Source organism: Notothenia rossii, assembly GCF_949606895.1.
Source record: "Notothenia rossii genome assembly, chromosome: 3".
Classification (NCBI taxonomy): Eukaryota; Metazoa; Chordata; class Actinopteri; order Perciformes; family Nototheniidae; genus Notothenia; species Notothenia rossii.
Genome location: NC_136901.1, coordinates 9,374,981 through 9,398,385, shown reverse-complemented (window position 1 = coordinate 9,398,385; position 23,405 = coordinate 9,374,981). Strand labels below are relative to the sequence as shown.

The window sequence follows — 23,405 nt, the reverse complement described above, 5'->3', positions numbered from 1 at the left end:
CAACTGATGCGGTATTGCGCTAAGGGGAAATTATTTTGACCGAACACTTTGACCAGAGAGATTTAGATTTGCCGGTCTTCAGCATATTTTACCGGTCATAGTCCGGTAATTACCGGCTAACGGCCTATAAACACATTTTATAATTGTAGGTTTTTACAACAACTGGGGATGTCCGTCCTACTGTTCAAAACAAACCAATCATGGCATTTTAAATCACTTATAATGACAGTAATGAAAAAAAAGCATTTGTATATTCTTTGACTCAAAGAGCAAGTTGCAGGTTAGAGACCCCAGTGAATAAATGTGTAGGAAAATGATGTATACACTAGATTTAAAAATATATATACATAAATATACACTACAGTGACATCTGGCGTCGTTTTTGTAAGACATTTTTACAAAAAAAAAGACTGATGTGACGTCACATCAGGGAAAGCGGCCGGTCTAACGTATTAATAGACATGGTTCACAATGCTAGTTTTGACCCGAAGAAGTTGAACATGAATATTCGAATGCATATGACGGACCACAACCTTATAATTATGAGCCTGCTAGGCGTCCAAGAGACCAGGAGCAGCCAAGGATTAGAAAAAATAACGGCCATCAGAGAGAAATGGAGCTGTGGTGTGAGGAGAACCAGTGGAGAACAGGACAGCTGTCTTGGTGAGTGACCGGCGTTAGCCACAGAATGTTAGCTAACGTCACATCACAACATTATAAAGTTAGCTATCATATATCAGGCTATAACTAAAGTAGTATTGATAATATAGTAACGTTACTGGCAGGACTGTTGATACTGATCCACAACAGAAACTAATGCGCAAGTATCAGCCGTATCTCGCGTTACCTAATGCAACTCCACACTACGTCTTAGTGCTGTGTACCAGAGGGGAAAGAGAGAGGAGCGAAGAGGGGGAGAGAGAGAGGAGTGAAGGGGGGAGAGAGAGAGCAGCAAAGGTGGGGAGAGAGGTGTAATACGGTTTCCTGATAAACGTTTTGTTTGACAGGCCTCAGCTGTGGAGAATATGTGCTGCAGGAAGGTGGATATACTTCGCACAACGCACCCAGGAACAAAAGCTAGCTCCGGTCCTTTTCCTGTTAGGGAAACTGTGGACTCGATGTCCTGACAGGCTGGAGTTTGTGCAACAAACTCAAGCTCACCATGATTACAAATGGTGAAATGCAATGTAAAATTACCGAAAAAATACCAGCTCACTAAATCACAACCGCTCAAACCAACTACAAACTACTACCGCGGATTGGGCAGAGAAGGAGTCCGAGAAAGTTGCTCCCCCATGTGACGTAATATGACGCGTTTGACGTATGACATTGAAAAAAAAAGCAGTTTTTAGTAACAGAGCTCAAAACGGCTCCTTTCCCTCTGAATTCCTGCCCTTATGTCTCGTAAAACATATCAAATCCTGCATTAACTTTTTTAATTGCAAGTTGCTCTTTAAGCTTCTTTGATTTGAATGGTCAACCACTCCCACACTTTATCCTTGAGACTTGGATGAACCAAGTTTATAGCCTGGGTAGGTAATATTAGAGCAAGCAGAAAGAGTAAGCCAAATTATGAACATTATCCAACTGAAAAACTCAGCCGAGTGTTGCCAACTCCTTTCCAAGAAAAGTAGCTCTTAGCTCTAGCTCCAAATCCAGGAAGTTGCCAAGTTGGCAAGTTCGTCTCCTCAGGCCTCCCTACAAAGCATCTCTATAAAAATGATCATAATTAACTTCAACAACAAACATAGCTATTATAAGTGTTCACAGCTGTCATCCCCACCTCCCTTTTGTTGTAGCTGTTTATTAAAGGATAGTTTAACACATTAAAACACATATTTATCAACAGTTTTTCCTTTGAATCGCCCCAGCCACAGCTCCACTTACCTTGCTTTAAGTCTGCTTTCTCCCTGCCTTTGCTGGCTCAGTGACGGCTTCTTGGCACATTACCACTACATGTAATTGGAGTGCATTTATATAAGGCTTTTTGTGTCTTTACAACCCTTTAAAGGACTTCTACAACACAAGTCATTATTCTTACATTCATAGGCTGCCACACAAGGTGTCACATGCTCATCAGGGGTCATACACATTCACACACACTCACACTGTTAGCTAGGCCAAAGGCAGCAAGTTGGGGTTCATTATCTTGCCGAAGGACACCAAAGGGTACCTTTAACTGAAATTGAATCCACCTTTCTTGCCTTAAATGAACAAAATATACAAATATACAGCATGCTGTCAATCTTTATCACAGTTCACCTATTCTCTTCTGTCCTCCTTACTGTACATTGCATGTGACATCCTGCCGAGTGAAGAGTGTGTTCATTTATCAGCTTCCATCTTCATCTGTCCATTAATGAGGCGTGCCCTGGTAGAATCAATACTTCTGAGAGCTAAGGAGTTCTCCACGAGGAAATGACGGGGTGTGTGGTGCCGCTAATAGGCTCTTCCATTATCTACATGTAATTTCTCTGCCGCGGGTTCTGAGATGAGCGGACCAAGTATCATAAGCTGAAAGCGGGAATATTAAAGACCCGGTTTAGTTAATCATGTTTCTGTAGATAAATAGGAATGCTCAAATTACACTCGACTAGATAAATTAATGTGGAAGAATGACTTGAAGAAAACCGATGAGCGGAAAGCAAACTTAATCGTGGTATTCATCTGTGTTCCATGGAGGGCAAACTTTTTGTAGTTAAAGCCTAATGCATGCATTTGACTGATTTACTTCTTCACTCTAGATCAGGGGTCCCCAAACTTTTTTCACTGGGGGCCACATTATCGTTCCTGACTGTGATGAGGGGCCGGGATCGATCATGTGGGCTGTATACTAGGCCACTGCCTGTTATAGCCATAATTTCTAGCACAAAATAGTTAATCATTACAAGTGATTTGCAAAAGAAGTGAGTACTTCACATGTTTTTCAATTTGAAATACCACAGGTATTCCTTTTATTTTCTAATAACAACCATGTAAAAATAGCAAGGAAAGGTTAGAAAAACATGGTGATTGACAGTTTATGAGTGATACAATAGAAATGGTAGGCCTATATTACAGTGAGATGAGAAATCATCAAGACAAGAAACTTGGTGAACAATATATCAACTAACCAACTCTTATTTGTATATTCAGGTGAGATTTTTTTTGTTCAAGGTGAAAATGCAATGAGCACCCAAACACTTTTACAGCACAATTATCATCCCTTTGAAATAGGAGATTGAGATGAGGGGCAGTGCATAAAGAGGAGAAAGAGGAGAGAGAGGAGAGAGAGGAGAGAGAGGGAGAGAGAGAGACAACGATGGAGAGGCAGATGCTGAGAGAAGAGATTGGGAGGAGAGACTGAGCAGTAAACCCTCGGCAGGTTAAACTAGAAGAGAGTAACAGAATGGGAAGTCAGCAATATGTGCAGTAGGTGAACTGAATTGGTACTTGTAGCCAGGGTGGAAGGAAGGATGGATGGGCAGTGATCTTTGAGGTCAGCAGTTGCAGTCCCCTCTCTTGCTGCCTGGAAACCTGGCATAAAGGGATGACATTGGACACATTCAGTAAATTACATAAATATGCTGCCTGTTGTTCCTTGTGATGTGATTTTACAAATACAGTGTAGCATTATTCATTAAAATTCATTAAAAACATTAATCATATTTCATCAAAAAATCATAGTTCATGTTTACAGCCATATAAAATTGTAATAGTTAAAATCAGTATATTTACCATATCAGTGTGAACTGTGTGCTTGCTTCTGGCTGGTGAGAAGTCCGATGTCTGGGTGTAGCCTAGTGGTTGCCAGTCTCAAAGTTTGATGCAAATGTTCATCTAAGAGTCTGTTCCTCGTTGGATTTTTTATTTGCTTCATGCGGGAAAACGTCTGCTCGCAGGTGTAGGTGCTGCCAAAAACGGTACACATCTTCAGAGCATGTTGTTTAATGTTTGGGTAAGTGCCCTCTGGTAGCTCAGCATAGAACTCAAGGAGGTGGTCAGGCTTGAATGCGTCTTTAAGGACATCACAATTCTGCAGCTCGGCTAGTTCAAACTGAAGAGAGGGAAGTGCGTCGTCAATGTCAGCAGCAAAGGGGTTCTGGAACAGACTTATGTCTTTGTTGTTGACATGAAGCTCGCGGAAGCGCACACTGAACTCTTGCTGCAGCATCTCCAGGGCATCTTTGCACTTCGCGACTGGGAAAGGGGCGGCTGGTTTCTCGGCGCAGTAGCTTTGGGTGGCAGGGAGATGTGTGAAGTCCAGCTTTTGGACCTGTCGCACAAGGAGCTGCAGTTTGACCTCGAATGCTTTTATGTGGGAATACATGTCGCTGATGAGATTCCCTTTGCCTTGGAGCTGTAGGTTGAGGTGGTTCAACAGTTCAGTCACATCAGTTAAAAACGCGAGGTCCCATTTCCACTCCGGGTCGGTCAGCTCCCGTACCGTTTCACCTTTAGACTGGAGGAAGGTGTTGATTTCGGGCAGCAGGTCGTAGACACGGCGCAATACTTTGCCTCGACTTAACCACCGGATTTCGGTGTAGTACAGCACATCCTGGTGAGCAGACCCCAGCTCGGAGAGAAAGGCCTGGAACTGCCTGTGTTTCAGCCCATTTTTCCGGATGTAGTTGACACAGTGCACAACCACCTTCATCACAGACGCTCACTTCAAAACTTTGCAGCACAGCGCTTGCTGGTGAATCAGGCAGTGGACTTGAATCGGTGGGGCGAGACCTCGTTCCTCGAACTCGCCGTTCAAGCGCCCTACTAGACCCCTCGTAGATCCGACCATGCTAGGCGCACCATCTGTAGTGACACTGGCAAAATTAGCCCATTGCAGAACAAGTTCGCCCATTGTTTTGCACACTTCGACAAAAAGGTATTCTCCAGTTGTTGTGCCTTTTAGGCTTCTCAGTGATGCCAGCTCCTCTGACACTTCAAAACGTGTGTTGACTCCACGAATAAAAATCAACAGTTGTGCCGTATCCTGTACGTCATTACTTTCATCCATGGCTAAAGCAAAACACTTGAATTCTGCGGCTCTCTCTCTCAGTTGGTCAAACACGTTTCCCCCCATCTCCTCAATTCGTCTCGTCATCGTTTGTGCTGAGAGACTCACCCCACGGAAGGCATCTGTCTTCTCGGGACACAACTCCTCGGCCACAGCCAGCATCATGGCCTTCCCGAATTCTCCGTCTGTGAACGGCTTGCCGTGGGTAGCCAGTAGATTAGCTACTTTGTAGCTAGCTCGGACAGCAGCCAGGTTGACCCGGGATTGACGAAGGAAGGCATCCTGTTGAACAGCTAGTCCGCCTTTCAGACGCCGAACCTTATCATCTCTCGCTAGCCCGCTCAAGCTAGCATACTCTCTGTGCCGGGTTTCGTGATGGCGGCGAAGGTTGAATTCTTTAAACACGGCCACATTTTCTTTACATATAATACAAATGGCACGGTCCTTCCATGGAACAAAAAAATAAACCTTGGTCCATTGTTCTTTAAAAACCCGACACTCTCTGTCAATTTTCCTCACTTTACTGCACGCCATTACACTGCTGTTCAACTGTAGCATAATATTTTCTGCGCATGACTTCGATCAGCTTGTAAGGTGGCGGAAATTCGGTCATAAACATACGTCATATAAATAATACAGACACACATATTAAATTATATAAAATATAAATGGTTAATAAAAAAATATTTTAGTGTTAAAAAAACAAGATGCAAATGTAACAGATGTCAACCAGAACGTTACATAACGTTGCTTTTAAAGCGTGATAGAGGCGCTGGCGATCTGATTGACAGTTCCACTGTTTGGCTCATGGCCACTACCAGAGCCGCTCTGGCCACTACATACTGACGGCCTCGAGTTCTAATCTCAGGTGACGGAATGAACAGCGATTACCGCCCTCGTTTGGAGAGTCATGTTATTATTTCACAAAACAAGTTGGACAACTAAAATAAAATATTTTAAAAAATATTTTATAATTTTTTATTTATTTTTTCTTCTTCTTTGGGCCAGTTCAAATGGTGAGGTGCAGAGAGGTGGAGGGCCGGTCAAAGGGGCGTGGCGGGCCGTATGCGGCCCGCGGGCCGTAGTCTGGGGAACCCTGCTCTAGATAAAGGTTCCCAGGAATATCATACTCTGCATATCTCTGGCTAGTCGACTCCTATACAGTATTCCTGATCTAATTTTAGGTACATTTTGACAGAAGTAGTAACTTAGTACGTGTTGCCAGCTGTACGAACTTACGTTTATCGATCCCTTTGTTGTGAAAGTATCAAATTACAGTAAATTTCAGCTATTTTATGTATTGAGCTTTAATGTATCATTTTCTGAAGTGTGTGTGTCTGTGTGTGTGTGTGTGTGTGTGTGTGTGTGTGTGTGTGTGTGTGTGTGTGTGTGTGTGTGTGTGTGTGTGTGTGTGTGTGTGTGTGTGTGTGTGTGTGTGTGTGTGTGTGTCCGTGTGTCCGTGTGTGTCCGTGTGTGTGTCCGTGTGTGTCCGTGTGTGTCCGTGTGTGTGTGTGTCCTTGTCCGTCCAGGTGTTCAGCCGTCCTAGCTGTGAAATGTGTGTCCGGCAGGATCTGGGAGTTTTCCATCTCTCTCTTTGGCACAGAGCCTCAAGTGGATGATGTCATCATCACTGAGGCCACTGAGTTAGGCAAGACATCAGGTGTGGGCTTCCATCTGACCAGCACCACCAGGTGTGTTAGAACTTATTCCATCAAAGTGTTCTTATAATTGAATACAAGCTGCACCTCAAAAATTAGGTGTAGCCATATAGCTTTCTAAACGTTTTGAATCTGTCCTAGAACTTTTTATAGAGGATTTGAATTAAGTCCCTAGCTCTTTGAAAGTCAAATGTAAAGTTTTGAAGATCCTCATGAGGTTTGTTATCCCCTGGAAAGGTTCTAATGATAGTCGCTAACATTCCCATTGTAGGAGGCCAGAGCGGTTCACCGCAGCGTTCCTACCCGGCAGCAGCAGTGAGTTCTCTGTGACACCAGCCTCAGGGGTGTTACCTCCTGTTGGTTCTCCTGGAGCCCCCTTCAGTCTGTGCTTCACACCCAGCACACACAGCAACCACAGAGCAAGGCTAACCATCCAGGTATGTCAATTAGTATCCTCTGATATAGATATGTCTGTTATTATTAAAGTAAGGATGTCAACATTCCCTTACAGATAACTTCTGCAGCCAAACCAACACATACAATGATTGACAGATACTGCTCTAATTACAGACAAAAGATGTGCAGTGGACCTACGAGGTGAGAGGGGAAACCCCTCCTGACCCCCCACCCATCTGTAGCACACCCACCAGAGGCAGCTTTCCTGTGCCAATCAATCCAACCAATCAACAGCCGAGGAGCTTTGTAGCTCAGAACCTCCGTCTCCCTGCCCTGGCTAACTCGTCTCCTCTCAAAGTCCGCAGATAAAGGCAACGCCACTCTCGAACAGCTAACAGCGACGTTTCTTTCTGACTTCCTTTACCCAGCAACATCTACCACACAATGTCACCTACAAAGACATACCTTTATAATGAGCTATTTGGACTGGCACGTTGCCATATGGCAGCGATGGTGATGGGTATCACCGCTTGTCCTTTTTTTCTCTTAAAATTGAACATTAGTCCTGTTAGTGCTTCTCAGCAGCAGCTGACACGCACGGCTGCCAATACTAAAATGTCTTCCCTGTGGCAAGTGAAGTGAAATGACAATTATTTTTAAAAGCAATCTTAAAACTTGACCCAGTTCTTATCTCTTTTCGTTCTGATATAGATCTTATAGTCAAACATTTTGTTACACATTACATTGGAAGTACTGTAACTGCGATGGGGTCGGGTGCGGTGCCAGAAGGGTGGCAGTCAAGGCAGAGGGTCTCGACGGACCAGACCCGGGCGACAGAAGCTGGCTTTGGGGACGTGGAACGTCACCTCTCTGGGGGGGAAGGAGTCGGGGCTTGTGTGGGAGGTGGAGCGTTACCAGTTGGATCTGGTTGGGCTCACCTCTACGCACAGCGTCGGCTCTGGAACCTTACTTCTGGATAGGGGTTGGACTCTATTCTTCTCCGGAGTTGCTCAAGGTGTGAGGCGCTGGGCGGGTGTGGGGATACTCACAAGTCCCCGGTTGGGTGCTTCGTTGTTGGAGTTTACCCCAGTGGACGAGAGGGTCGCCTCCCTACGCCTGCGGGTTATGGGGGGGAAAACTCTGACTGTTGTGTGTGCTTATGAACCCAACAGCAGTTCAGAGTATACGGCCTTCTTGGAGACCCTGGAAAGAGTCCTGTATGGGGCTCCTGAAGGGGACTCTTTAATCTTGCTGGGAGACTTCAACGCACATGTGGGCAATGATGGAGACACTTGGAGGGGAGTGATTGGGAGGAACGGCCCCCCTGATCTGAACCGGAGTGGTGGTTTGTTACTGGACTTCTGTGCTAGTCATGGATTGGCCATAACAAACACCATGTTCGAACATAAGGATGCTCATAAGTAGGGGTGCACCGAATGGGAAATTCTTGGCCGAAACCGATACCGAAAATAGGAAACAGTTGGCCGAAAACCGAATGCCGAAAGGCCGAAAATGATTAATAGAAATATATATATATATATATAATGTATACATTTTTTACCAATGTTGTTCAGCTTCCTGATTATGGAAAAAGACATGATTATGGCAAAACTTAACTTAAATAATAATCACTAGTATGGGTCCATAAAACATTTATTCAGCACTTTTGAATGCATACAGTACATTAATTCCAAGTCAAGTGCATTTTCTCTGTAGGATAACTACAACAAAGTGCATTCAGAACAAAGCCAAGGTGCTTTAAAACTGCATAAACATCTAGGCCAGTAGGCCTACAACAAAATAGTGTAAATAAAGACTGTGACAGCCAGGCCTTAAACAACAACAAATGCACCTATAAGTGCATGCATACAAATGTGCAAACTGGATAAATCCACATGAATGTAACTATTTACAAATGAAATTACAATTGAATTTCAAGAATCTGTAAATAAGGCTGTCTGTCCTCATAAGCAAAGTAGTAAACATTGTATAAAGATACATAAAGTGAAAACTGGATACAAAATCCACAATCAATTACAAATTAAATTACAATTTCAAGAATCTGCAAATAAGGTGGTCTGTCCTCATGAGCAATGTAAACAACATTGTATCATTTAGATACCGAAAGTACAATATATTAAACACTGTGCTGCTGTCATTTCCCCCTAATGATAACCTGAGATGGTGAATTATAACTCACAATGAAAATTGTTCAGGAAAGTGGGTATAGAGTAGACATGTAGAACTAGATAAGCTTATGATAAGCCAGCCTTGTCTACTTATTAAGGAAAAGTGGAAGGTTCTTTTTAATGAACAGTAGCTTCTCTGCTTTATCTAGTCTGTTCCTCTTCCCATCAAGCACATGAGAGGCAGCGCTGAACAGTCTCTCGCTGTCAGTGCTTGTGATTTGATCTTACTCCGCTTATTTGTCCGGGTGTTTTGATTTCAAGTGGTGGAGTAATCCCGAAGTGGTGAAAAGTCTTTGCAGTTACACCCCGTCGAGAAATGTCAGCTGAACACATTTTACAAATCGCAATCCGCGCCTCTTTCTCTGATATTTTTAAATATCTCCAAGCGGCAGACATGTTGGCTGTGAGCCAGCCGCGAGCATGGTCGCGCGCCGTGCTTGTCGCTGCGTTTTGATTACGTCATCACAACAACACGTTAGCTTACCAACGTAACCCTGTCCTCTGACATTCGGTGATATTTTTTCGGTGCTAAAACCCTTTCGGCCGAAAGAGCCTTTTTAACAATTTTCGGCCGATAATTTTCGGCGGCCGAATATTCGGTGCATCCCTACTCATAAGTGTACGTGGTACCAGAGCACCCTAGGCAGAAGGTCAATGATCGATTTCATTATCGAATCATCGGACCTGAGGCCGTATGTTTTGGACACTCGGGTAAAGAGAGGGGCGGATTTGTCAACTGATCACCATCTGGTGGTGAGTTGGGTCGAGTGGCGGGGGAAGCCTCTGGATAGACCTGGTAAGCCCAAACGTGTAGTTCGGGTGAACTGGGAACATCTGGAGGACTTCAACTCAAACCTCCGGCGGAGCTTTTCGGGCATTCCTGTGGAGGTTGGGGACATTGAACCAGAGTGGTCGGTGTTCAAAGCCTCTATTGCCGAAGCCGCGGCGGGGAGCTGTGGTCTCAAGGTCCTAGGTGCCTCAAGGGGCGGTAACCCTCGAACCTCCTGGTGGACACCGGTGGTCAGGGAAGCCTTCCGACTGAAGAAGGAGGCCTTCAGGGATTTGTTATCCCGGGGGACTCCCGAGGCAGTTGCAAGGTACCGACAGGCCCGAAGGGCAGCAGCCTCAGCCGTGGCCGAGGCAAAGCAGCGGGTGTGGGAGAAGTTCGGAGAAGACATGGAAAAGGACTTTCGGGCGGCACCAAAGTTGTTCTGGAAAACTGTCCGACACCTCAGGAGGGGGAAGCAGGGAACCATCCAAGCTGTGTACAGTAAGAATGGGACGTTGTTGACCTCAACTGATGGAGTGTTAGGGCGTTGGAAGGAGCACTTTGAGGAACTCCTGAACCCGACAACTCCGCCCTCTATGTTAGAGTATGACGGGGGATCGACACCAATCTCCCGGGGGGAGGTCACTGAGGTTGTCATACAACTTCACAGTGACAAAGCCCCGGGAGTGGATGAGATCCGCCCAGAAATGGTGAAGGCTCTGGGTGTTGAGGGACTGTCATGGTTGACACATCTCATCAACGTTGCGTGGAAGTCGGAAACAGTACCGAAGGAGTGGCAGACCGGGGTGGTGGTTCCCCTTTTTAAAAAGGGGGATCAGAGGGTGTGTGCCAATTACAGAGGCATCACACTACTCAGCCTCCCCGGGAAAGTTTACTCTAAGGTACTCGAAAGGAGGGTCAGGCCGATTGTCGAACCTCAGATTGAGGAGGAACAATGCGGATTCCATCCTGGTCGTGGAACGACGGATCAGCTTTTTACTCTCGCAAGGATCCTGGAGAGGGCCTGGGAGTACGCTTATCCAGTCTACATGTGTTTTGTAGACTTGGAGAAGGCGTATGACCGGGTTCCCAGGGAGTCACTGTGGGAGGTGCTGCGGGAGTATGGGGTGAGGGGGTCTCTACTCAGGGCCATCCAATCTCTTTACTCCCAAAACGAGAGCTGTGTCCGGGTCCTCGGCAGTAAGTCGGACCCATTTCAGGTGAGGGTTGGCCTCCGCCAAGGCTGCGCTTTGTCACCAATCCTGTTTGTAATATACATGGATCGGATTTCGAGGCGTAGTCGTGGGGGAGGGGGTCTGTAGTTCAGTGGACTAAGGATTGCACCACTGCTTTTTGCAGATGATGTGGTTCTGATGGCTTCATCGGTCTGCGACCTTCAGCACTCACTGGATCGGTTCGCAACCGAGTGTGAAGCGGCTGGGAGGAGGATCAGCACCTCCAAATCTGAGGCCATGGTTCTCAGCAGGAAACCGATGGACTGTCCACTCCAAGTAGGGAATGAGTCCTTACCCCAAGTGAAGGAGTTCAAGTATCTCGGGGTCTTGTTCTCGAGTGAGGGAACAATGGAGCGTGAGATGGGTCGGAGAATCGGAGCAGCGGGAGCGTTACTGCGGTCGCTTTACCGCACCGTTGTGACGAAAAGGGAGCTGAGCCAGAAGGCAAAGCTCTCTGTCTACCGCGCCATCTTCGTTCCTACCCTCACCTATGGTCATGAAGGATGGGTGATGACCGAAAGAACGAGATCGCGGTTAGAAGCGGCCGAGATGGGTTTTCTCCGCAGGGTGGCTGGTGTCTCCCTTAGGGATAAGGTGAGAAGTTCGGTCATCCGGGAGGGACTCGGAGTTGAACCGCTCCTCCTTCGCGTCGAAAGGAGCCAGTTGAGGTGGTTCGGGCACCTAGTTAGGATGCCACCTGGGCGCCTCCCTAGGGAGGTGTTCCAGGCACGTCCAGCTGGGAAGAGACCAAGGAGTAGACCTAGGACCAGGTGGAGGGATTATATCTCTTCGCTGGCCTGGGAGCGCCTTGGGATCCCCCAGTCAGAGCTGGTTGATGTGGCCAGGGAAAAGAAAGTTTGGGGCTCTCTGCTGGAACTGCTACCTCCGCGACCCGACCACGGATAAGCGGCAGAAGATAGATGGATGGATGGATGGCACTGTAACTGACCTCTTAACTTTGTTGGCAAAATTCTACACTTGCAAAAATTCTGTAGCTGCCTACCTCATCTCTTTGTCCTTCTGTATGATTGGTATAGATTGAATAAGTGAAATGGATGAAGGATTAAGGCTTTTACTGGCTCCACCTCATCAGTGTTCTTCATGAATAGAGCCAGTGTCCCTGAAGTTTTACACATTCAGCAGGTAATAGATATATGATGAGCAATAAATGCTAGTAATGGTTACGGTGTCCCTATTATGCCTCAGAGTCCATTTCAAGTAACATTTTACCAACCTCGTTTTATTCATCCTTCCCCTTAAAATGCTTCCCTGTTAGACAGATATTGCCATCCCACTTTACATTACACTAACCAAGACAACCTTGAAATACTCTGCCACCTTTCTGAATTGTGCATATCTATCATTTAATAAATCAAACCACATGGGCCTTAAGAGGTTGGTTGTGGGCCTGTGTGCATACAAATGCATCCCACATGGCGTCTAGTGTACCCTTATAGCTGCGGTTTCTGCCAGGAGGAGTTCCACGGGATGTTCAAAGAGATCCCAGTCCCAGGGATCTGAAAATAAACGCTGATGATAGAAATTAATTTGTAGAATTATTGTGTGGATGATGTGTTACAGGTTTGGATTCTGTAGTTTCTGTGCACGCTTCCCTTCCTGCATGTCCCTATATGGAGCTGTCCTATGGCTCACCTTGTGCCTTTGAAATTATTCACGAGGCAGTTACGCTCAGTTATGTGTCCATTAAGCACCATCTGCAGCCTGCTGGGGAGGAAAGAGAGGAAGAGAGAGAAAGATAGGAAGCCTCATGGAGAGAGATGAGAGGGGACAGGAAATATAAAGGAAGGGAGCAAAAAATAGAAGATGGTGGAATAAAGTACACAAGGGGTGGAGTCATAGATGATGGAAGGGTTTGGAAGAGACAAAACAAAGACGACACCAGCAGATAAAGTGAACAGTAAAAGGCAGGTACTCTGTAGGTAGGTCGAAGGTTTTGCATATCGTGTGAAGCTGTGCGGCGGTTGATTTCTGTCCATAGATTACCTGCGGGGATGAGGTCGCCGCCACACGTTCTTTTGCCGGTGCGTTGCCCCAGCAACAGATGAGCCAAGCCAACAATAATTGGTGGAGGGTCTGTAATGCTGCCTGCAGTAGCAAGAGATCACACAGAAGTGAGAATCACAACAAAGACATTATAATGAGAAGCCACCACGTGCTGACACCAATCTGGAACAATACAGATCCACTGACCTCTGCACCAACCCACATTTTCTATATAAATAACTTTAAGGTTATAACTTTTCTGAAGTTTGTAACACTGATTAACAGCTGTGCAGAGATAAAATACATTTATTAATTTGTTCCTCTTGAGCTGGTGTTTGCAGCAATGTTTGTGGCAAATGAACAGCGTTATGTCTAGGCTCTGTGAAGCATAATCCTAATGATTTAGGCCAAAATAGAGAGTTTAAGTTTGATGTTATTTACCACAAAGCTAAAAAGTAAATACTGGCAGCAAGCCACATATTAATACAATAAATGTGCATACATTAGTGAAATCATCCCTGTCAGCCCACTGGCTATGGTAGTGTTGCATTTTGCATAATAATGTGCAGGATGGCAAGTGAAGCGATGTTGGACGTTGCACACAGTCCGTGGACTGTTAAGCCCTTTCTATGAAAAATAATGATATTCTCCCCCAATGCCTAATGCTCCTTTCAGTGACAATTGGGGTCATAGAAAGGGGGAGATGGGGTCGTTAAATATGCAGCAAAACTCCTTGAAGACATTCACATTGTTGAACTTGCTTTTTCGAATAGAAACTGACAGGAATGGTTGTGTAAAAGAACTCGACAGAGAAGATTTAACCCTGACTCCTTGCTCACCTTCACAAAGCCATGACTGTCAAATTGTCGGTTGGGGCAGACCTGAAATCATCACTTTAGCAAAGCTGCATTTTACTTCCACAAGGTTGAGAAAGAAACCCTTTTTTGTGGAGAGAACAAGGTCACTTATATTATTGGAAAAAACGTGCTTTTAATAAATGTTTTGTCATAATTTAAATGCACAAAAGCTATACAACACATTAAAGGAAAGGGAAAAGCCGAGGAAGCACAGTAGGGCCTCTTCAAGTAACTGAATTGACTGACTGAATCATACTTTGAAGGGTATTTTTTCTTTGACAAGTTACTGCTTAAGACATTTCTGTCAATTCTCTGTGACAGCTAAAAAATGCTTCTTTGAGATTTAAGCTTACATGACCCACGTTTGTAGCAATTGTAGCAATCATGCTTATGGATATGTTTGCAAAAAAAAAAAGCCAGTCCAAGTTTGTTCACTGGACTCACAGAAGCTCAGTTAAAACTTAAGAAAAATATTCAATTTAAATAAAGCATGCTCCACAGACTGACAAAACGTTAAGATGTGCCATGGGCTTGTTTATTAAGTTTGTCAGAGACTTCTTTTTTAAGGACAGAGAGTCTGAGAATGAAAATATTTTAGATTTCAAACAACTTTGATGTGCTCTGACAGGGAGCCATATGGCGCTGCATTGACTAATCCTCCTCGTGTTCCAGACATTCCTAACTGGATTATCTACTTGGCTGCTTAATACTATTTCATTTTCATTCTGTCACAGACAGCCTATCCCCATACATCACTCACACTGGGATTCAATTAGCATGGCGGTAATTAAGCAGGGGCCGCTTCTCCCTGAAATGCACACAAAATCATTTGACGGCCTGCCAGTAGAAGAGAAGTGTGTGTTTGTTTGTGTGTGAGAGAAAGTGTGACATTTTGAACTAGTGAGAGGGACTAGGTGATGAATGTGAGAGGAGGATACAGTTCTGTCAAATGTTTTCCGTTTGTTTGATATCATCGTCGCTTGTGACTACACAACATAATCGTGTCAACTATCACACACACACAAACGCTTTAACAGTAACTGTATAACGTTGTTATAATAAGTATACGCTTGCACAATACTCCATTTCATTTAAGAGGACCTACAACTTTAGATTATTCACTGATTCATCAAAAGAAACTTGGTCACTGCCAGTAAGAATAAGTCAGGAAATATAAATAACAGGAAATAACTTAAAGAGTCATTCCTGCATTTAGTAATACATTTCCCATAAGACAAATCCATAGTCTACTTCTCCTCCGTGCCTAGAAAACAGCTTCTGAAGAATTACAGCATCCACAATGGAAATTGGCTGATGTATGCCACTATTTTTGTGGCATATGCCAAACCTGAAATGCTTGTCCCTGTTGATGACTGTACTCCTCTGCTGTTCTACTAGCTTTGGCACTCGCAGTATAACCTGCATGTCACTCCTTCACTGACTTGTGACAGATTCCATTTTTCAACGTGGCAGCTTCTGCTCCATTGACAGGTACCACTTTTCACTGCATTACTGCCAGTGTAGTGCCCTTATGGTCCAACTTTATCCCAGCCTGTGGTTGCTTTAATTGTTGCACACGGCTAATATGTAGCTAATCTTGATAGACATATTCTGCATATGAATGACAACAATTAAACTTAGTATAAACTTAAAATTAGCTTGTAAACTGGCTACTTGTCAAACAGTTCAGGCATAGAAATTGTATGAGCAGCTCACAACGCCGGAACCCCAGACTTCTTGACCCGTATGCAAATTCAAAATGCACTAAAGGATGTTTTGGTTTGTTCTTGTGGAGCATAATCTACTAAGCTACCGAAATTGCAAATCTGTGCAATCCTTGAATAGACGACGTGACCCCCAGAGGCCAATCGTCATCAGATCAGTGGCTTAATGGTTTAGAGATTGATAATTACTATTACCGCTACCGTTATTATGTGGCATATGCCAGATGAAAAACAGTGAATTGACGCATGATATTGAAACAAAACCAGCGGAGAGGGGTCTGGTATCCCGTAGCAGTCCCTCACCTGCCAGCCTGAGTAGCCAATCACACATCAGGCCCGTCTCCTTCAGAAAAAAACTTTGTGGCTCTTTGAAGTGAAATCTAATTATTGCTGCGGCACTTTTCCGCCAACACTGCATGTGTGTGGGCCTCCGAGCAAGAGAGTGTGTGTGTGTGTTTGCACCTATCAAAACTCCCTTCGGTGAACATGACAGAAGAGACGGGGTGAAAGAACAAGCTGCTCAACCCCGCTTTCATCTTCTCCCCCTGTTTTACTGCCTGGAAACTCTGACACATAAGGAATCATCACCTCTGTGTGCGAGTGTGTGAGAGACATCTTTACATATTTCATGCGGCTGACGATTGTACGAGTTATCATTCTGTCTGCATCCTCCAAAGCAGAACTTGTGTGAGAAGGACAGGAGGCATGTGTTGGTGTGTTTGTGTGTTTGTGTGTTTGTGTGTTTGTTGGAGTGCTGTGTGACACATTTGGAAGCAGCTTTGATGACTTGACAGATTGTGTGTGAGTGTACTCATGTAAATGTGTTTGTACATTGGAAGCTCTTACACGGACTGATGCGTGCTAATCTTGCTGAATGATGAGCCATTGTTGTTTGTTGTTCATAGTGTGTTCTCAGCTATACATGCAAAATATGAAATATGCTAATGAGCAGACATAATAATAACCCATCAGCACACACGGCAGAAAGAAAATTCAAAACCTTGCGAAGATTTTGTCTTTATTTTTACGCCGTTTAGATGCAAAATTGTAGTTATCCTCACCAGGGCGAAACGTTTATTTAGGAATGAATAGCTACATCAGGATAGTCTGAGCTGAATTAAAGGGGCGCTAGTATGCTTTTTAGGGTTTTTACTGTCCTGTAGTGTCTTATATAGTTTTGTATGCATGTAAATAGTATGCAAAGGCTAAAACCCCAAAATTACCTCCAGAGGTTTCTCTCCCACACCCTGCCTGAAACGCCTCCATTGGACACACAAACAGTATAGGTTACTTACAAAGTGTACAGTTACAATAACAACTTTTCTAATCTATTTATTTCTTGTAGTAAACATATTTGGAAGAATAAAGCCAGCAAACCTCACACAGCAGGGGGATATGCAAATAATGAAAATGTCCGGTTAATACTTAGTGTCCTGGGGAGCCAGATCAAATCTCTTTCAAGAGACTAAAAACATATTAAAGTCATCCTATTTACATTACAATTTACAACATTTACCTCCCGGTGTGTGTGTGTGATTATCCCATGTTATTCTAACTTTTTCTGAATAAAGTACAAACAGAAAAACAAAGCCTCAAGAAGCAGGGCTCATTCCCCGTTGAAGACAATCATCAGACTTAATCATATCCGTGTTGCAATGTGTGTTCATTATTCCAATCCCCAAAAACTTTTTTCTGTCTTCTCCACCCTCCTGGACCCCCCCAGAGCCCCTTCCCCCTCCTCCCTTCTTCCAAGCGACTTCGTTAACTACTTTGAAAAAAGGTTGATGATATTCTTCTTTTTCCGACTCACCTTTACTCACCACTGGGTCACCAGACCCCCCGTTCACCCACACACTAACCTGCTTTTCCCCTCTCTCTCCAAGTGAGGTTCTTACCCTCGTTACCTCTGCCCGTCCTACCACCTGTCCTCTGGACCCTATCCCCTCAAACCTCCTTCAGACTATCGCTCCTGATATTCTACCGTTTCTCACCCATTTCATCAACACTTCTCTAACTTCTGGTCACTTTCCAAACACTCTCAAGGAGGCACGAGTAAACCCTCTCCTAAAGAAACCCACTCTCTACCCGTCCGATGTTATAAATTACAGGCCTGTCTCTCTCCTCCCGTTCCTGTCCAAAACACTTGAACGCGCTGTCTTTTAACTCTCCTGTTATCTCCATCAGAACAACCTTCTGGATCCGCACCAGTCTGGTTTCAAGGCAGGTCACTCCACAGAAACTGCTCTCCTTGCTGTCTCTGAGGAACTGCACACGGCTAAAGCAGCCTCCCTCTCCTCTGTCATCATCCTTCTGGACCTGTCTGCTGCATTCGACACGGTGAATCATCAGATCCTCCTTCGCACACTCTAAGAACTTTGAGTTTCAGGCTCTGCACTTTCCCTCCTCACCTCATACCTCGAAGACCGCACCTACAGTGTAACTTGGAGAGGGTCCGAGTCCGACCCTTGTCAATTAACTACAGGGGTCCCTCAGAGCTCTGTCCTTGGTCCCCTCCTCTTCTCCTTGTACACAAACTCGCTCGGATCTGTCATTAGCCCGCATGGTTTTTCATACCACTGCTACGCTGACGACACCCAATTAATTCTGTCCTTTCCCCGCTCAGAGACCCAGGTCGTCGCACGCATCTCTGCTTGTCTAGCAGACATCTCTCGTGGATGTCTGCTCATCACCTCATGCTCAACCTTGACAAGGCTTTTTCTTCTGGGAATAGAGTGTCCCACTCTTGGCCTAACAATCAACATCGGAACCTCTTTTGTTTCCCCGACTCAGACTGCAAGGAATCTGGGTGTGACCCTAGATAACAAACTGTCCTTCACTGCAAATATAGCTGCTACAACACGCCGCTGCAGATACACTCTTTACAACATCAGGAGGATACGTCCCCTCCTGACTCAGAAAGCGACGCAGCTTCTGGTCCAGACTCTCGTCATCTCACGCCTAGACTACTGCAACTCCCTCCTGGTTGGTCTACCTGCATGTGCCATCCGACCTCTGCAGCTCATCCAGAATGCAGCGGCTCGTCTGGTCTTCAACCTTCCAAAATGTTCCCACACCACTCCGCTCCTCCGCTCCCTTCACTGGCTTCCAGTAACTGCTAGAATCCACTTCAAGACACTGGTACTTGCATACCATGCTGTGAATGGATCTGGCCCTTCCTACATGGTCATGATTAAACCATACACCCCAGCACGTGCACTCCGCTCTGCATTAGCCAAACGACTCGCTGCACCCACACTGCGAGGGGGACCCAGGTTCCCATCACCAAAAACACGTGGGTTTGCTATCCTGGCTCCAAAATGGTGGAATGAGCTCCCCATTGAAATCAGGACAGCAGAAAGCTTACACATCTTCCGACGCAGACTGAAAACTAATCTCTTTCGACTCCACTTCGAGCGATAGAACGATTAACAAAGCACTTATATAACTAAGGACTGGCTTATTTAAAGCCAGTTGAGTAGCACTTGAAATGTTTGGCTCTATGAAACCTGATGTACTTATATGATTCTGTTTCCTTCAAGTTTGTATCTTCTTGATCGAATGCACTTATTGTAAGTCGCTTTGGATAAAAAGCTAAATGCAATGTAATGTAACGAGATTAGTTTTGACACCCATTTCTCAGCTATCTTAGAGACAGAGGGGAGGATGCTGATTGGTCTATAATTGGACATCATTGCGTTATCCCCAGATTTAAAGATCGGTGTCACTGTGGCCACCTTCCAGGATGACAGAACTTCCCTCGTGCTGATAGATTGATTCACTAGCATAGTAATTGGCTTTATTAGACCGTCGATATGTGTTTTTATAAAGTTGATGTATAAATCATATCCCTAGCCTTAGAACCTCTTAACCCTAAGATTATATGTTTTACCTCAACCTCTGTGATTTCCTCCAGGTCAAAAACGGGGTGTGTATCCTGTTGGAGATTTGGAGGATGTTTAAAACCAACCTCGTCTCCGCGTGTCGTTTGATAAGCTGGGTAAATTCGTAAAAAGGAAGGGATTAAGAAACACCAGAATGCAAGTTAAACAATAATCTTGTTTTAATGATACAAAGTAATAATACAAATACATCACCGAATCACGAAGCACTCTGCAGAGTAATCCGGGCTCAGGTTCTACCACCGTGTGAGACAGGTCTCAGGAACGGCCAGTCAAAAACAAGAGCGCGAACCAAAGGAAAACACAGGCTTTCATACTAAAACACAGGAGGAGGTGTGTGCGTGCTTTTCCCCAGAGGTCATCTTATTGGGAGAGACCAACACATGGCCTGTCGCACCCAATCAGTGTGACACAGCAGAAGAAACCCGGAAACAAAAAGTCTCTTTCAGTTTGACGATCAACCAGACACCTTTTGGTGTCTGGTACGAACCTGCTCTAAACAACAAGTTTCCTTATCTTATTTCACATCTTGCAGCCAGCACACACACATCCCCTTTATGGCCCTTTGTCCCTGAGTCCATCTTCCCCCCTCAGGTTATCACACACAAGTTAAAAGTATGTTTTAAGATATAGTTGTTATAGTTGGCTAAATATACGTAATACATGTAAATCACTTTCATATCAATAATAACGAGGAACACATTACCTATGCTCTTAAGCAGTATTAGAGATGCTTTTCAAATAGTCAAACTTCACACAGGCCCAATATAGAGAACACACTCATCTGTCCTGTTGTCTTTCCAGCCATTTGAGCTATTGTTCACATCTCTACTTCAAATAAAAGGTTTCACATTGTATATTTCCAGCTTCCTTTACACATACTGTTATTATTAATACAAAGTAATTAACCACACACATCTATTGAAAACAAGTAGATTTCCCTGATAATTGACATGCTGAAAATCTTAAGAAGAATGTCCCCTCCCCCAGCTCTCTCGTCCCTGTCATAAAAGCTGCTTCCATTTCATACAGAGTAATAAAAAATGTTTAAGCTAATTTCTCCACAATGTTTGTAGCCATTTAGTACCCGCACATGAAACAATAAAAACAGAGGTATAGTTGAACAGTAATCATGCAGCCCATATATTTACTGCAATGAAAACACACACATTTGCCCTAAGCATGTGTAACGCACCCTCTTCTTTTATGAGGGAAACATTCCAGAGTTTTGGAGCTATCCCCAAATTAGGATGTCCCCTGCTCACCTCCCTCTCTAAACCCAAAGACTTCACCTCAATATATTGGGGAGGGAAAATATACTTTGTCCCTTCAAATTTAACACACATGAATATATATAAGGTGACATTAAAATGAATATACCAGATTTAACTTTCCTGCCATAACACGTTACTTTAATACTTCAAATAATTCAAATAATCCTTCAATCCACAGTCGGGCTAGGTGAGACCTCAGATGGCGGGATGAGCTTTGTAATGTCCAGAGCACTATTTATGAAATACTCATTGAGAGAGCTGGCCAACACTGCAGGGTCTTTTATCAGGGCATCATTGATTTTTAATTCTAAAACATTATTTTCCTGTTTGGTATGTTTACCTGATAGTTTATTTAAGATTTGCCAAACTTTTTTTTACCGTTACCTTTCGCACCTTCAATTACATTGATGAAAAAGTTTGCTTTGGCCTGTCTTGTTGTTTGTGTTACCTTGTTACAAGCATGAGTACATTTCTGTCTATCAGTGGATGGTCCGGATTTCAAGCTCTGCTTTAATAGTTGGTCTCTAGATTTCATTAAATTCCTGCATTGTGGATTCAGCCAGGGAAGATGATGTTCCTTCCTGTCCCTAAGGCACCCTCTCCTTGAGAAGGAAGACATTGTATCATTAATTTGAGATACAAACAGATCACTGTTTTCACCAATATCTTCAGAGGACAGAGTGTCCCCCCAATCAATCCTTTTCACTGCATCCATAAAACGTTGTTGCAGGTTTTTGGGGATGAAGCGAGAAACCAAGGCAGGGGTTTTAGGTGTGGTCATGAACCTTTTTTTGTGAGTTTCCTGGTAAAAAGAATAAGATTATGGTCAGAAAGACCAATCAGTAAGTTGTAGGTTTTAACTATTCTGGCAGCTTTGTTAGTAAATACTAAATCTATCATAGTCTTGGAGGTTTTGGTTATTCTAGTCGGTTGATCCGTTACTTGTATTAAGTTTTGTTTATCCGTGATCCGTTTTAAGTTCTTTCTATTTTGTTTGTCATTCCAGTTTATCTTAAAGTCTCTTTGTTGGAGTCACAGGAATTCAGCATGAGTTTTACCTGATCATAGAAATCCACCTAAGCGGTGGGTTGTCGATATAGGCAAATCATGGTGAGGGACATTTCCTCAGATAGTGTGATTTCCACACCAACACAATCAAACTCAATATTAGCTGGAACAGCAATCTGTTAGGAACCTTGACAGACACTTGGACTCAAACGCACGACTCAAAAGAAAGTTTGTTCAAAAAAAGTCTTTACTTTAGAAAAGTATAAAGTTCAAACAAAATCACTCCTGAGAGGCAAAACGTAGCAAAGCAAATTACAAACTAAATAAACTTGACTATGGTCACAAAGTACAATAATCTCTTGGCGAGACAAGCTGGCTCTCTAAAAGGCACAGGGCACAAGACGAACTGGCACAGGACAAAGGGAGACAGGACTATTTATACATGAGGGTAAGGGGGAACAGGTGGAAACAATCAGGGCAGACGCTGACGATGGCGGGAAAACACACAAAGGGAGGAAGTAAGGGGACCTGAAATGAGAGACAAGAGGTAAGTACAAAAATAAAACAGGAAGTGCAATGACAGGACTAGACAGGTGAACAAAAAGACTTGACTAAACATAAATCTAACCTGGGCTATGAACTAAACGTGAAACAATAACATGAAATGAATAATTTAGCAGACATGACGGGATGTTACACAATCTCCCTAAAAGTAATGGTATTCCTCACATAAAGCAACACACCCCCTCCTTTTCCCTTCAGTCTGTCCTTCCTAAACACATTATATCCTGACATAGATACAAGAGTGGATGGTGACGACTGTTTTATCCAAGATTCAGATATTCCCAAACAGTCAATATTGGACTCAAGGAGGAGATGTTCTAGCTTTTCATGTTTATTGCAAATGCTGCGGAAATGTAAATGTCCACTGAATAGTCCCTTCGGCTTGCTCCGAGGATCCCACACTATTCTTGCTTGATTCACTGTTTGAAACATTTTTGTGTAACAGTGTTTTTTAAATACCGGATTTCTAGGCTTCACCTCGGTGCCGTTGTTGACAATGGAGCAGACAGAGCTAGCTGTTGGTTTGTGGTTATCTGTTGCTAGGTCGCTAGCCATCGGCGCGGACCCACAGTCCTCCGGCAGAGCTAGCTGTTCAGCAAGAATTGAAACTGAGCAATCTCATTCCTCTGCACGTTTTTAAAGCTAGGCTAAATGAAATGCTCGTTGATACTATGGGCACTTGTAAATGTCTATAACTATTTAAATGTATCCTGTAAATGTAATGTATGATGTCCTTTATTGTTTTATGTTTCATGTGGAACCTATATGCTGCAGGTCTCCCTTGAAAAAGAGATCTATGATCTCAATGGGACCAATCTGGTTAAATAAAGGTTTA

At 44.0% G+C, this 23,405-nt stretch overlaps 2 protein-coding genes and 1 long non-coding RNA gene across 4 annotated transcripts in view; 1 reads left to right on the top strand and 2 right to left on the bottom strand.

Annotated features, from left to right (window-relative positions):
• LOC307034182 (cilia and flagella-associated protein 47-like) overlaps positions 1–12,916 on the top strand; it is a 52,010-nt gene extending 39,094 nt beyond the window's left edge. For both annotated transcript variants that reach the window (XM_079672953.1, XM_079672952.1), the window contains exons 64-66: positions 6,523–6,684; positions 6,923–7,088; positions 7,222–12,916. In XM_079672953.1, coding sequence (XP_079529079.1) covers positions 6,523–6,684; positions 6,923–7,088; positions 7,222–7,416 — 523 coding nt within the window. In that variant the 3' untranslated portion in view covers positions 7,417–12,916. The remainder of the gene's footprint in view (positions 1–6,522; positions 6,685–6,922; positions 7,089–7,221) is intronic.
• On the bottom strand, positions 1,444–6,403 carry LOC307034184 (general transcription factor II-I repeat domain-containing protein 2A-like). The gene is made up of 2 exons (XM_079672955.1): positions 3,718–6,403; positions 1,444–3,516 (listed from the first exon to the last, which is right to left on the bottom strand). The coding sequence occupies exon 1, from the start codon at positions 4,634–4,636 to the stop codon at positions 3,722–3,724; it is 915 nt and encodes a 304-aa protein (XP_079529081.1). The 5' UTR covers positions 4,637–6,403; the 3' UTR covers positions 1,444–3,516; positions 3,718–3,721.
• LOC307034185 lies at positions 9,517–23,394 on the bottom strand. Its single transcript, XR_013806810.1, has 2 exons — positions 23,048–23,394; positions 9,517–22,534 (listed from the first exon to the last, which is right to left on the bottom strand). It is a non-coding gene; the product is annotated as an uncharacterized lncRNA (long non-coding RNA).
• Between the last annotated feature and the right edge of the window lie 11 nt (positions 23,395–23,405).